Raw genomic sequence first — 15,311 nt, forward strand, 5'->3', positions numbered from 1 at the left:
AGGGAGAAAGCATGAGGTCTCTGGATCCCTAGAGTGACAACAGCCTTGGGAGCAGGGAACAGGGCAGGGAGAAAGCTATATGAAACAGACTGAAACAGAACAAAGGCGATGCAGAGAATTCAGTTTCAGGGAGAGACACTTCGGAAGGCAGATTTAGGCAGGGACCAGATGTGAGACTATGAAAGGGAACTGTGTTCAAAGAATACCCCTGGTCAAAGCCTTGGGACAGAACCTCCTGAGCACAGGATATCCGGCTTTTCACGATCTCCTTCCAGGCTATTCATGGCCTACTGCGGCTTCTCAGTGATTGGAAAGCTCCTTAAGCACAAGGCTTATAGGTCCACACACTTCTGCTATTTGACAACAGGTATCGAGTCCATAACAGTTAATTATCCACTCACCCACTGAAGAATACCTACGCTACCTCTAATTTTAGGTACTGCAAGCAAAGCTGATTTAAACATCCTTGTACAGGTCTGTGACAGATAAACTCTTTCCTTTACCTCTGGTTAATACCTGGGTGTGGACATGCCATCCACACAATAGAAACTCAGTGAGCAAAGGATATAAACTACTAGTATATGCAACAACACAGATGAATTTCAATAGAATTCTGCTGAGTGAAGAAAGCCAGACCCTTCCTCCCAAAGACAATACATATATGTAGTTGGTTGTTTTCTTACTCTTTTGGTTTCTTGCTCTTTAGGGACCTGCCACCCAGCTCCCAAATAAATACACACATGGAGGCTTATTTTTACTTAAAAATGCCCTGCCTTAGCTTGACTTATTTCCAGCCAGCTTTTCTTAAATTATCCCGTCTACCTTTTGCCTCTGGCCTTTTCCTTTTCTTACTTCTGTGATCTTACTTTCACTCTTACTCCGTGTGGCTGTGTGGCTGGCTGGCTATGTGGCTTGTGTGGCTGTGTGGCTGTGTGGCTGGCTGGCTATGTGGCTTGTGTGGCTGGCTGGCTGTGTGGCTGTGTGGCTGTGTGGCTGGCTGTGTGGCTGTGTGGCTGTGTGGCTGTGTGGCTGGGTGGCTGGGTGGCTGAGTGGCTGGCCCCTTCTTTTCTTGCTCCTTGATCTCTCTTCTTGCTCTTCCTTCCTCTAATGTTCTCCTCCTATTTATTCTCTCTGCCTGCCAACCCCACCTGTCCTTTCTCCTGCCTTGCTATTGGCTATTCAGTTCTTTATTAGACCATCAGGTATTTTCACAGAGTTAAACAAATGCAACATAAAGGAATGCAACACATCTTTGCATCATTAAAACAAATGTTCCACAGCATAAATAAATGTAACACATCTTAAAATAATATTCCACAACATACATGGAATAATTAAATTACATTTATATGTAACCCCAGAAAAAGTGAGCAGATCTATAGTAGCAGTAATAGAGCAGTTACAAGACTAAGAAATGGAACATGGAGTAAATAGTATAGAAAGAGGAGAACTTCTGAAGGTGTGGTTATGCTCGCTATGTTAATTTCTGTGATGGTGTCTTTGTTGTATGTATATGAAATACACCAAATGTACATTTGAATCGTGCAGCTTATCGTATGGCAAGTATACTTCAAACTGTAAAAAGCGCTGGTTGAGTAAGCAGCAAGCGCTCAGGAAGAGCACACAGAACGTTGCGAAGTGGTGGGTTCAAGGCAAACCTGGCATTAAATGTTCGTGGAATTACTGTGAAGGGGTGCGCAAACAGCAGATACTCCACACTGAATGAATGAACGAATGTGACAAGTATGTATTTCATGCTTATTACATACTGGGCAGTATCCTAAGAATCCTGTCCTCAGACAGTTTTAGGTCAGTGGATGAAAGCGGTGCAGCTATCCAGGTGCAAGGAGATGTGACAAAGCAGAAAAGAAGGATCCAAGGAGGCTGGCATTTTAGTGTGGTCACCCTCCTCCAAAGAGGGACTGAGAAGACAGCTGAAGATGGACTGTCTACGAGAATGAAAAGAAACTATTGAGATGCTGAAGAGAATGAACTTTGTGGAAGGGGTGTGCAGCCCACAGCCCCGAGCACCAGCCCGGCGTGCGCACGCGCAGGAACCGCTAGGCGGCGTCGGTTTCCCTTCTCACCCGCGGACCCCGGAGTGGGCGGCGGTGACCTGAGCGCCTGCGCCTGCGTAGAGCCGAGCCGAGCCCGGCGGCCGAGGGGCGTGGCGTGGCGAGCGGGGCGGGGCCTAGAGGGCGGGGCTTTAGGTGATTCCCAAGCCGCGGCTCAAGCAGTGCTGGGGAAACCGAAAGTGGGCGGCGGCCGCGTCGGGGGCCCTGGCGGAGGCGGCGGAGGGAGCCGGGCCCAGAGGTGAGGGCGTGGGCCGCCGGCCCCCGGGACCAGGTGAGCTCAGGTCGGAGCGCGACAGGTGCGGGCGACGCGGGGCAGGCTGCGGGGCGGCAGGGCTCGGACGGGACAGCGGCTGGGCGCGGCGTCTCAGGCCCGGGCCTGGTCCCCGACGCGGCGGGATTCCAGAGCGTCGTGCGTGACGCCCGGGGGGACGTGGGCCGGGGTCCACCGGGGAGGCCGCGGTGCAGCCGGAGATGCAGAGGGGGGCGTGGGCGGCGCGCAGATCTCAGTGCGCTCCCTCCTGGACTGGAGCAACCGGCCGCGGCCGCCCCTGCGGGGCAGCGGTACCGAGCTGGTCGCAGTTGTGCCTGCCCGCGGGCCACACTGCGGCGGCCTCCGCCCTCGAGACCGGCCGGTGCAGGCCGCGCACATCAGGCAGGACCTACACGTAGCCGTTCCTGTTAACCGTGAGCGCTGGGGAGGAAACAAGCATCCGCGGAGAAGTTGTCTTGGAAGTCGGAGCACTCCCATCCGCTTGAGGGGTACATTTCTATTAATATCCAGGGCTACCACTCCCCTGTCATTTTAGGGCGCAAGGAAGGGAGCTGTGTCTAGATGTTAGTAAAGACCCAGCCCCAAAGGTTTCTGATACTGCCACTACAGACCAACCAAGGAAATCACTGTTCGGGTTGGTAACCACCTCGACTCTGCAGGTGGATGTATGCAGAGAAGTGTTCCTGGGAATGGAAACGCCTTAGTGGTAGAAGGGAAATTTAGAACTAAGTCCCCGTCTCTTCCCGAGGCCACGAAGGATGAAGTGTGGCATTCTACAGTGCGGCCTTTGCTGATATGTATTGGCATCTGGGCTTCAAAGCTTAATTGTGAGGTCGGGAATAAATTGCACCCTTTCTCTGAGCCTGCATTTTCGGGTGCCAAATGGTAATAGTTAACTTAACCTTAGAAGTGTTTTCAAGATAAGGTAAATCCTTTGGCTCATAATGATAATCGTCCAAAGTGGGCGAACTCTTTTCCTTTCACCGGACTGCTCATATTTTACAGGTTGCGACTTGGAGGTTTTTGAGGACAGAAACACACATCTTTTTATAGGATACATTGGCACATGGTGGAGATTTTTGCAGTTGCACCCAGATGACATGGTTGAGCTTCGGTTACATGCAAAGCACTGTGCTGGTTGTGGAGTCCACAGCTCCTCAGCCCTCCCCTTCTCTTTCGCAGATTCCCTCTTTACTAAGACAGTGAGGCAGTACTTGGCAGCGCCTTCAGATTTTAGTCCCTGTGGATTGGAAGTGAAATGTAATCCCCGCTAATACCCTTTTAAATGCGCCACATGAACATGGCTGAGTGAACTATTGTGTTTTACATCAAGAGTTTGGAACTCGAGAAGGATCTTTCTTTTTTAACTTTCCTTTCTAATGTAATTGGATGTTTGCTAGAATGTAAAGAATACACTTTATAATTAAATTCTGCGTGCTTGTTTTGTGTTTGATGACGTTTACAGACAACAAGAACTGAGCTTTGATGTAGGAAAAAAGTGTCTGGATGCTTTCATGGATCAGGAGTTTGTCATTGCTTGGAGTGAATTTGACTTTCATATTTATATGAATTGGCTTTTCTTTCTTTGTGCCAGACTTGGTTTTTCTTCCCTTGGTTCCCATCACTGTCCTTCATTGTTTTCATACATTCCCCAAGAGCCCAAATTCTGTCTTTTCAAACGAACAAAAAGTAGTCAATTTTGTAATTTTCAGTTAAGTGTGTGCCAGTTAGAGCTTCTGAACCAAGATTACCCAGGAGATTCCGAGCAGACCTGATAGTCAGCCTGTACAGTTTTGTCATGAGCAAGCAAACCTGTGATTTCCATCAGAACTTTGGAGCCCATTTGTGGGGTTTGTTTTATTATTTATGTATTTATTTATTTATTTACTTACTTACTTACTTTTGACTCTTGGGTTGGGGGGGCTGCTACCCAGCTCCCAAGTAAATCGCACTCAGAGTCTTACTCTTATGAATGCCTGGCCTTATCTTGGCTTGTTATTAGCCAGCTTTTTTTTTTTTTTTAACTTAATTCATGCCATCTATCTTTTGCCTCTGGGCTTTTTTCCTTTTCTGTTTCTGTATATCTTTTCTTTACTTCTTACTCTGTGGCTTGCTGTGTAGCTGGGTGACTGGCCCTGGTGTCCTCTCTCTTCTTGCTCCTTGGTCTTTTCTCTCTTCTTGCCAACCCTTCCTTTCTCCTGTCTGCTATTGGCCATTCAACTCTTTATTAGACCAATCAGGTATTTTAGACAGGCAAAGTAACACAGCTTCACAGAGTTAAACAAATGCAGCATAGAAGAATGGAACACATCTTTGCATCATTAAACAAATATTCCATGGCATAAATGAATGTAATATATCTTAAAATAATATTCTACAACACCCATTTCCTCCTCAAAGGAACCTGAGGAAAGCAGAGAACCAATAGCTCTTTCCCACAATCATCCTCCACATGAAAAAAGACACTGAAATGAACTGCTCGAAAAGGCACAGGTACTGGGTAGTTAGAATTAGTGTTGAGATGGAGACTCCTGACCAACTCTCCTAATCATCACAGGGTTTTTCCTCTAGTGTAGACTAACAGAAGCCCCACACTTAGATATGTTTATGTACTGGCCAAAGTAAATAATTTGAAATAACAAAAATAAAAAGGAAAATTGCTTCCTAAAGACCTTTAAGGAAGATACTCTTTTCTTTAAAAACCAGTTGTAGTAGACTTACTTAGATTCAACAAGTAGACTATCATTGGGAAGAAAATAATAGCCCCTTTAAGCTTGTGCTCACTGGGTGTGGTGGTACATACCTATAATCCCAGCACTGTAGTGCTTGATGGAGAGCTACATAGGGGGACTGTCTTTTAAATTAAAAATCAAAAAACAACCCACACACCTTGTAGTATGAGAAATTGCTGGGTAAGGATCTTGGATACATTCCTCCCCTCTCTGAGGCTGTTTACTGCTTTGTAAGATGAAAGGCTTGAGTTAGCCTAATTGATGTCTAAAGTCTTCAGCACATACTTTCTGGGGCTTTTAGGTCCCTGCTTGGTAAGACCATGTAAGATCTTAAGGATATTCTTTTTTTTTAAAAAAAAAAAAAAAAAAAAGAATTATTTATTTACTATGTATACAGAAAAGGGTGCCAGATCTCATTACAGATGGTTGCGGTTGCTGGGAACTGAACTTGGGACCTCTGGAAGAGCAGTTGGTGCTCTTAACCTTTGAGCCCTTAAGGATATTTTTTAGAGCAGTAGTTCTCAACTTTCCTAATGCTTCACCCCTTTAATATAGTTCCTTAGGTTGTGGTGACCCCAACCATAAAATTATTTCATTGCTACTTCATAACTGTAATTTTGCTACTGTTATGAATTATAATATTAATATCTAATATGCAACCAGGAGTTGTGATCCACAGGTTGAGAACCACTACTCTAGTGAGATGTACAGATTCTCCAACACAGATCAAGTAGCTAAGAGGGTAAGAGAGTTTACCCTAGTAATTCTTTGGGTTTATTTGGGTGATTAGAATTTATGATGGAAAAATGTCGTGAGAAAGACAAGACAAAGTATTCAGTTAAAAATAGTTGAAAAAAAGAAGAAGAAGAGAAACTTAGCAGCAGAAAAAACAGAGACGAGAGCCAGACTGGTGCCAGTGTGGTTGGTTGGTGGACACCCGTAACCGTAGGACACCAGGAGCATATGGATACTTGCCTGCGCAGTACCCAGGTCAGTGGTGGACAGCGTCAGAAAACATCTGTTTGAAATGCGTCAGAGCTCAGTTGTGTGTGGTGGTGCACATCTGAATCCCTGCACTTAAAGGCGAAGGCAGGAGGATCTGAAGTTTGAGACCAACGTGAGCATCATAGGGAGTGAGATCCTGTCTCAAGCAAACAACAAAAACTTCCACAGATTCTTCACAATAAGAACTCCTTGAATCATTTTAGGCATATTAAAAAAGGGGGGGCAGTTTTACACAACATAGTTTTAAAATACAGTGAGCATTGTTTGAAGTCATGTAAATTGTTTAAATTTAGGCTTGGAATGTAGCTCAGAGGTAGAGCCCTTGCCTAGCATGCAGAAGGCCCTGAATTTCTGTCTCCAGGTCCCCCCCCCCCCAGCACATTTAAATGTGATGTCCTGTACTTTTTATACAGCATTATTACCAGAGCATTTGCAGTGGTGTGGGTAGCATAGAGGAGAGGAAAGGATGATGGAAAATGAGAAGCAGTCAGGTTCACCAGAGTTTCTGCAACATGTGACATTCTGTTGGATTAGAGTGCATCTCTGTTAAATCAGCCTGTGCTAGGCCCGTTTCCAGTTTTGAAGGGTTGTCACTAAACACGCATCTAGGTTGGTAGTGTTCTCAGAAAGAAAGGTTTAGAATGGAAGTTAGAAGACCAGAGGTTGTTGATTCTGGCCATGAAATAAGTAAGAGCTAGAAGACACAGCCATGGCCTCCGTTTCCTTATTTTTCAGAGTTACATTTTTTAAAGATTTATTTATTTTATGCGTATGAATGTTTTACCTGCGTGTGCGTATGTGTATCTGGTGTTCCTGGTGCCTGTGAAAGTCAGAAGACCATTGGATCCCCTGAAACTGGAGCTACAGGCAGGTGTGAGCTGCCATGTGGTGGCTGAGGACAGGACTCAGGTCCTCTGCAAGAGCAGAGAGTACCTTTAATATCGAGCCATCTCTCCACCCCAGTTTCTTCATTTCTTTCATGTGTGTAAATATGTAGAGTTCACTGGTGGTTGTGCTCATGTGTGCACATGGGTGTCGAGGCCAGAGGTCAGCATTGAGTGTCTTCCTCTGTCGTTTTTTTCCTTTGAGACAGTTTCTCACGAGACCTGGGGCATGGGTTGAGTTGGACCTGAGTTGGCTAGACTGTTCACTGTTCACAGGGATCTTTCTGTTTCTACCTTCCTCCCTCATTGGGATTACAAAGACAAGCCACTGTGTCCACTTTTGACATGATGCTGGAGTTCTGAACTCAGGTATTCATGTGTGCAACAAACACTTTCCCCACTAAGCCATCTCCCAAGGTCCAGTTTCCTCATTTTTAAGCTTAATAGTTTTAAGGAGATGGTGTTAGGGTGCCTGTGTTATGTGGCAAAGCTTTTCTTGTGGAGATGCTGTGCATACATCTACTCACACCAGATAAGGAGCCCATGACAGACTAAAGTATAGATGCCACCAAAGTCCAACTTTGTGAACCAGTGAGTTTTATTGGGGTTTCTTATAGGAATATGGCTGAGGAGTTGCTTACAGGAGCAGAAATAACTCAAAAGACAGCTGTATCACCAAAGTCCACTCCAGCATGGGTGACAGCTCACAGAAGCTGGAAACCTGTAGTACACTGCATAGCCTATAGGCAGCTTAACAGGTTGAAACGTGTCCCTTCCAAGTGACTCAGTTATTCTAAACCTCTTCCAGGCAGCTGGGCTTATCTGTGAGTCTACTTTTCATCTTGACTTGGCTGAGAGGGGCTCTTGGCTTTTATTGTTTACTCTGACAGGGAGGGGCCTAGTGAATCTGGTCAGTTTCAGGGACTTCCTGAAGCTATTCTGAACTGTTTACCTTCCTGTTTAAGGAGCTTCTCTACAGGTGGAATGCTTCAATCTAGAGAAACTTACACAACAGCCTGTATCATTCTTTGCTATTCCCAGGTCCTCCTTCTGAGGTAGGGGTCCATGTCCTACACTGTCTTAGACAGCTAGGTCTAGGGAATTGCATTTTGCTCCAAGACCATTTGCCAAAACGTATTTGCCTACTTGTTATGAGAGAAATCATGGAGATCCACTGGCTTGCTCAGCAAACTTGTCAGTTGATGCAAGTGTTTAGAAGGCTAGTAAGTAAATCAAGACAACTTCTGATATTTTGAATTAAATACAAATCTAGAAGTTTCTCCAACTTGCTTTCTATTTCCAGCCAGTATATTTATCCATGGTCATTTCCCACACAAAGCATTCTTCTGCAAAAATTTCTTGAGTAGCTATTGAATGTGCAGATTGTGCTAAAGTGCGTATAATGCTGGGTTGATGTTTCTGTTCTGCATGAGTACGGAGAAGAAAACACAAGAGGAAGTGAAAATACAGTATGGTCTGTCAGCATTTCTTTCTCATTGACAGGTCTTTGCAAGCTCGCTTTGTGACTAATAATTTCCCATGCCCACTTCTAGTTTGCTTTGCTACTTGGGAGTCTGACTTAGCTCAGGCAACCTATACACTGACTGGGCAGCCCTCAAGAATGTGGGCCTGAGGATCTGCAGTCTGAAATGGAAGGCCCACTCTATATTTCTCTCTGCCTAGCCTCACTTGCAGTCACCTGTTCTTATAGGATATTCAAGACTCACAAGGTAAAAGCCTTAAATTTAACTTAAATTCAGTGAAAACCAAATTTGCATCTACCACACCATATTTAGAGACTAGAAATAAGGGAAGAAGCTTGGAGCAGAATACACAAAACTTTGCTTTTGGACTCTAAAAAGTTGAAATTCCGTTGAATTCCTTTACTTGTAATGAATGATTCCCAAGATTCATTAAAAAAACAAACAAACAAACAAACAAAAAACAACAACAAAAAAAAAACAACTTAAAAAGCACCAGGCGGTAGTGGCACACACCTTTAATCCCAGCACTTGGGAGGCAGAACCAGGTGGGTCTTTGTGAGTTCGAGGCCAGCCTGGGATACAGAGTGAGTTCCAGGAAAGGAGCAAAGCAACACAGAGAAACTATGTCTCGAAAAACCAAAAAATCCCACCCAACCAAACAAACAAAAACTTAAAAAGCACTTGATTTTGTTTTAGAGGAAGGTATTCCTATGTACATGGAGAGTATAATTGCTATCTGTAAAAATTCTAAACAAACAAAAATGTCATGATAATCAGAGATTTCATAAATTGCAGCATTCTAAAGCATTGTGTATTGTAAAATACTATTTTAAGCTGTGCCTCTGTTTTTGATGAATACCTAAAGCAATATAGCTAATGGGATTTGCAGCAGAGACTAGAAAATTCACCCTGCATGAGAACAAGATAAGCACCTGCGCATCCTTTCTGCCATCCCAGGAGCTGCAGTATTTAACCATCTTTCAGGTCCTCACCTTGCAGCCTCAGACGTGCAAGGAGCTAGTGTTCTTGCAAGACATTGTGTTTTAGGAAAAAAGTGGGGTTGGGGGTGACCTTTGTTTACAGACTGCAGCCACCTGTGTAGGCATACCTTTCCACTCTTCTCAAGTATGAGCCCCTTTTCGTAACTTAAAACGAAACTCTGTGAAAACCTGTTACTTATTGTACTTCTGGAATGGTAGTTGGTTAACTAGATAACTACCAGAAGCTTAGGTAGAGTAACACTTAGTGTTGGTGAATCCCAGCGCTCTCTCTGCACTGTCTGAAAACAGAAACGTGTCTAAGTTTGCAATGCTCAGACACGGAAGCAGCACTTACTACCCCTCGGATGTGGGGCGCCTGACAGTAATTCCATGGTAATAATCCTGACCACTGCCTGCTCAGTGTGAACTCGGAGCCCAGAAATAATTTAACAGTTGGTTTTCATCTGGTGACAGAGTAGTAGTCTTCTTCAGTTTATAGCACTCAATGTAACTTGAGGGCAGCTTTAATAACAAATGGCTTTACGATTATTCATGTAATATATTTATGTAATAGCTCATACATGTGTTGTATTCTAGTGAGGAGAAGGGGGAAGGGAATGGATAGTTAGATGGAGAATTTCTCATTCATTCAATATACTATTTATTGAGCTCTTTTGGGAACCAGATACTAAAGAGGCTGCAGAGAACAGACACAAATCCTGCAGTGAAGGAGACAGCAGCCTAATGACTATTGGGTGATGAGACACATTAAGGTGACAGGAATGCAGAGTCGTGGAATAGAGGTCACCATGCAGCTGGCACAACGGCTCTGACTGTGAGAGCATTGCCGAGAACATGACACTTGAGGTATTTACCTGAAGAGAGCGGTATTGACCCTGGGGCAAGGAGTTTCCAGGTGTGGGACAGGCAAGCACAAAGGTCCTGAGGTGGGGCTCTCCCAGGCACAGTTCAGGAAAGGTAAGAATGAGTACAATAGAGTGAGGGAGAAAAGAGAGAAGGTCAGAAAAGTAGAGGCAGGCATAGACAGAAAAGTGGAGTTTCTTGTCTGAATAAGACAGGATGGATGTAGGTTTTGAGCAGAAGAATGGCATGGTGGGATTTATGTGTAAGGATTTGATATATGTGGTCTGAAGAATAGATTCCAGAAGAGAAAGTGGAGCAGAGACCAGCCAAGAGGCAAAGATGCTTCTGGCATGGTCTAGGGCGACCTCGTGGAAGTGGTGGGGGGTGGCGGGTGTCAGCTGTCCGTCTTCATGGTCTAGGGCGACCTCGTGGAAGTGATGGGGGGTGGCGGGTGTCAGCAGTCCGTCTTCATGGTCTAGGGCGACCTCGTGGAAGTGGTGGGGGGGTGGCGGGTGTCAGCAGTCCGTCTTCATGGTCTAGGGCGACCTCGTGGAAGTGGTGGGGGTGGCGGCTGTCAGCTGTCCATCTCATGGGTGGCTTGGGTTGAGGTAGAAGGAATAAGACTTCTGGGAAGGGCCTTCCCGTGCTCGGGCTTGGGACAAGGAGCTTGTACCAGGAAAGTAAGAATGCTCTTTGCATGTTGGCATTGAATTTGGACACGCAAGCCAAAGCAGGCCCAGACACAACCTTCTGCAAGCTCCAGGTCCTCCCCCACCAAATAAAACCAAAATATACCACCTATTTGTTAGCAGCTTTGCTGTGGGAATAAATACTAAAATACGGACTTTAAAATTTTATGATCTGTGTGTTTAAAAGAGAATGTCAGTAGCAGGTGTATGTGCAGCATGAAACTTCACCAGGGCAGCTCAGAAAATTTCACCTAGCTAAAGCAATTGCCAGAGAATGGAATTCAAACGTGCAGGTAGGAAGGGTGGGGGTGAAAACTGAGGGTGCACATGCACTGTTGCACACAGGTGAGCTCCGTCACTGACGCCTCTGCCTGTTCGCACAAATGGTGACTAAAGACTGCTGTGGAGGGCGGGGCAGTGAGGGCACCGGTCACATGTCACCTGCTGGGTCTGGGAAGTCCATGGCCTGAAAGAAGGAAGCACACTGAAAGGGGATGGGATTAGAGAATGAAGCCTTGGACCCAGCTTTCCAGTGACAGTTAAGACCGAGTGAGTGGGGTGTGTGGCCTTCACCACCTCCTTACCTGCCTAAAACAGAGGCCCTGCTTGGGAACCTGCTGTTGGCCACTCTCTCAAAGCAGAGAAAAGGAAGACAGAAAGAGCACCTTTCCTGGACAAGGGTGGAAAATCGTCCTAGGGAAGAAGGAGAAGCAGGCTTGGGTGGGGTAGCCAAAGAACTCACTTTTAGTGAGCCTGCGAATGAAGGAGACCAGGTCTTCATTTAAGCCATCTTTGTATCTGTGTTAGCGAAAGGCTTTCTAGTAGTCATTGAATTAACTGTCAGAGGTTTGTCCCCATAAGGAAAGTTTGTATACATGAATGTACAGGCTTTCTGTCATTTCTCTTGGCCAGTTACTTGGGAGTGGGATTGCTGAGTTCTATGGCAAGTGGATGCTTCCCTCCTGAGAAACTGTTAACTGTGTTCAGAGTGCTTTGAACACCCACAAAAAAGTGTATGTAAGTTCTGGTTACTCTGTGGTCTCATCAGCACTTTGTGTTGTCAGTTTAAAAAAGTGTGTGTGGTGTATGCATGTGTGTGCAGGTATGATCATCTATGCACATGTGGTGTGTTGGAGATAAGTGTGTATGTGCGGGTGTGCTTCCTGATGTATGTGTGTTGGAGGCCAGGGCTTGGTGTTGGGTGTTTTATTCTAGTACTCTCTAATCTGGTTTTGTTTTTTGAGACAGGCATTCTCCTTTTTAAAAAAATTATTATTTATGTATTCTTTAATGTCTGAGTGCTGTGTCTTGCACATGTGCCGGCAGGCCAGAAGAAGGCATCAGATCCTATTACAGATGGTTGTGAACCTCTGTGTGGTTGCTGGACTTGAACTCAGGATCTCTGGAAGAGCAGCCAGTGCTCTTACCAGCTGAACTATCTCTCCAGCCCAGGGTTCTCCTTTTTGGCTGTACTGCCTCTTCCCTTCAGTGATAGTGTTATAAATGTATGTTGTCTGCTTAGCTTTTCATGTGCGTGCTAGGGATCCAGATTCATGCCCTCATGTCTGCATAGCAAACACTTGACCCAACAAGATGACGATGACTCCAAGAGAAGCTCACAGGCTCCTTGTGAGCCCAGCTGGGGAATGCCAGGCACAGAAAGACCATCTCCAGCAAGCACGGTTTGGCTAAGCAAGCAATGGTTACATTAGTTCCTTTAATGGTGAGCAGTGATTTGGAAGTGTAAGCCAATAAACCCTTTCTTCCCCAGTTTGCTTTTGGTCATGGTGTTTTATCACAATGGTAGTACCTCTAAAAGGACACATGGTTTTCTGTAATGGTCTCTGTTTCAAGAGATGTCCTCTTGATGAGAAGGGAGATCTACACTTATCTGTAAGTGTAAGGACAAATATGGAGAGTGTGGTTAGGGACTGTGACGGCTTTAGTAAAGGGGTGGTTCTAAGTTCTCCCCACAAGGCACGACTTCCCTTTTGTTGCCAAGGTCTGTGTGCCACTGCTGCATCCTTAGGGTTATCCTGCCATGCTGGTCATTGATGCGGTTCACAGGCATCACAGCTGGATAGGACTCTCTGTGGCTTCCCTCCCTTGGAAGCTTGCTGTGACGCCTTCTAGTATGGTGAATGCTAGTCCTCGGGGAGGAGGCTTTCAGGGCAGGTCTAGCTCACGTCCTCTGGTCCCCGTGTCTGAAATGCATCTTAGTGGTTGGGACTCACCTTCACCTGTGGGAGGCAACCAAGGATAACAGCAATCGCCTGTAATATTTGGGGAGTTTCTTGGACAGCACTGACCAACAACTAAGAAGGGGCTTCTGCCTGGGGTAGGTGTTTTTACTAGTGGTTTGTGACTCTTTTTGTTGTTGGTTTTTCAAAGCAGGGGTTCTCTGTGTATCTCTGGCTGCCCTGGAACTCACTCTACTCTGTAGACCAGGCTCCTCCAGTCCTCAGATCACTCCTATGCCCTGCTCTCCCACCTGCACACCTCTGCCTTTGCATTCTGCCTGCCCCCCAGCCTCATTTTCCTCCTGTCCTGGCCGTCAGAAATCCATGCAGCCCTCCTCTTGTGCCTCTCTGACTTCCCCCTCCCGTGGCAGTCCATATTACTATCTATAGTTCCCTGTATTATTCCCACTATATAGGAATAATACTCGTTTGTGGCACAGTCTAAAAAGCTTCAGCTCTGAAAGTCTTCTCCCATTCACAGACTGATGAGTCATAATATAGTAACCTTCTCCTGTGTTCTTACAGGCCAAGATGCTGGAGGCAGATCTGGTTTCAAAGATGCTGAGGGCTGTCCTGCAGTCTCACAAGAACGGGATAGCATTACCCCGGCTCCAAGGAGAGTACCGATCTTTGACTGGAGACTGGATCCCCTTCAAGCAGCTGGGTTACCCTACTCTAGAAGCCTACCTGAGAAGTGTGCCAGCAGTGGTCAGGATAGAGACTAGTAGATCTGGAGAGGTAAGATGGCATCTTGCCTGTCAGAATTCTCACACGAGAGTCAAAGTCATCTCCCTGGTTGCTTCTGATCTCATATTTGTAGAAGTGCAAGCACTGAGTAACTTAGATCCATAGTGATAGCACACCTAAGGTGCAGCCCATATCTGCGTGTCTTTTGTGATGTAATGCCTCAGAGTACTTGTGACATTTATCCAATTCCAGTGTCTAGACAGAGTCACTATACAAGAAGCCTGAAATAGCCATATCTGCTCCCTACAAACCTGTGCAACTGTTTCAGTTTTTTATTACACATGTATTTCGTGTGTGTGTGTGTGTGTGTGTGTGTGTGTGTGTGTGTGTGTGTGTGCACACGCCATAGTACACATGTAGAGGTCAGAAATTTGTTCTGTCTTCCCACCCTGAGGGCCTGGGGATTGAACTTGGGTCATCAGACATGGCAGCGAGTGCCTTTACGTGTTGAGCACTGTCACCAGCCCCGTGGAAAGAGTTTGCAAGGTCACTAATGATCTGATCTCTAGATCTAATGGGCAGTTTAAAACTGTTACCATTGACCACACCTAGGCCAATTCCTGCTCTGTGGACTTGGCTTTTCCCCAGTTGGTTGGTCCCTCATGGCAGGACTCTCTGCCAAAGCTGTGCTGCAGTTTCCTTCCTTCAGCAGCCAGCTCCTCCTTCACAGGAGTGTGATCACTAAACCCTCCATCTCCTCCTTCACAGGAGTGTGATCACTGTAAACCCTCCATCTCCTCCTTCACAGGAGTGTGATCACTGAACCCTCCATCTCCTCCTTCACAGGAGTGTGATCACTGTAAACCCTCCATCTCCTCCTTCACAGGAGTGTGATCACTGTAAACCCTCCATCTCCTCCTTCACAGGAGTGTGATCACTGTAAACCCTCCATCTCCTCCTTCACAGGAGTGTGGTCACTAAACCCTCCATCTCCTCCTTCACAGGAGTGTGGTCACTAAACCCTCCATCTCCTCCTTCACAGGAGTGTGGTCACTAAACCCTCCATCTCCTCCTTCACAGGAGTGTGGTCACTAAACCCTCCATCTCCTCCTTCACAGGAGTGTGGTCACTAAACCCTCCATCTCCTCCTTCACAGGAGTGTGGTCACTAAACCCTCCATCTCCTCCTTCACAGGAGTGTGGTCACTAAACCCTCCATCTCCTCCTTCACAGGAGTGTGGTCACTAAACCCTCCATCTCCTCCTTCACAGGTGTGTGGTCACTAAACCCTCCATCTCCTCCTTCACAGGAGTGTGATCACTAAACCCTCCATCTCCTCCTTCACAGGAGTGTGATCACTAAACCCTCCATCTCCTCCTTCACAGGAGTGTGGTCACTAAA

General features: G+C 46.0%; 1 protein-coding gene across 2 annotated transcripts in view; it reads left to right on the forward strand.

Annotated features, from left to right (window-relative positions):
* The first annotated feature begins 2,196 nt into the window (after positions 1-2,196).
* Positions 2,197-15,311, forward strand: part of Tdrd7 (tudor domain containing 7) — a 62,542-nt gene continuing 49,427 nt past the window's right edge. The window contains exons 1-2 of one of the 2 annotated variants that reach the window (XM_036179359.1): positions 2,197-2,346; positions 13,750-13,962. In XM_036179359.1, coding sequence (XP_036035252.1) covers positions 13,756-13,962 — 207 coding nt within the window. In that variant the 5' untranslated portion in view covers positions 2,197-2,346; positions 13,750-13,755. The remainder of the gene's footprint in view (positions 2,347-13,749; positions 13,963-15,311) is intronic. The other variant, XM_036179360.1, reaches the window with a different exon arrangement.

Source organism: Onychomys torridus, chromosome 2 (genome assembly GCF_903995425.1).
Source record: "Onychomys torridus chromosome 2, mOncTor1.1, whole genome shotgun sequence".
NCBI classification, from domain to species: Eukaryota; Metazoa; Chordata; class Mammalia; order Rodentia; family Cricetidae; genus Onychomys; species Onychomys torridus.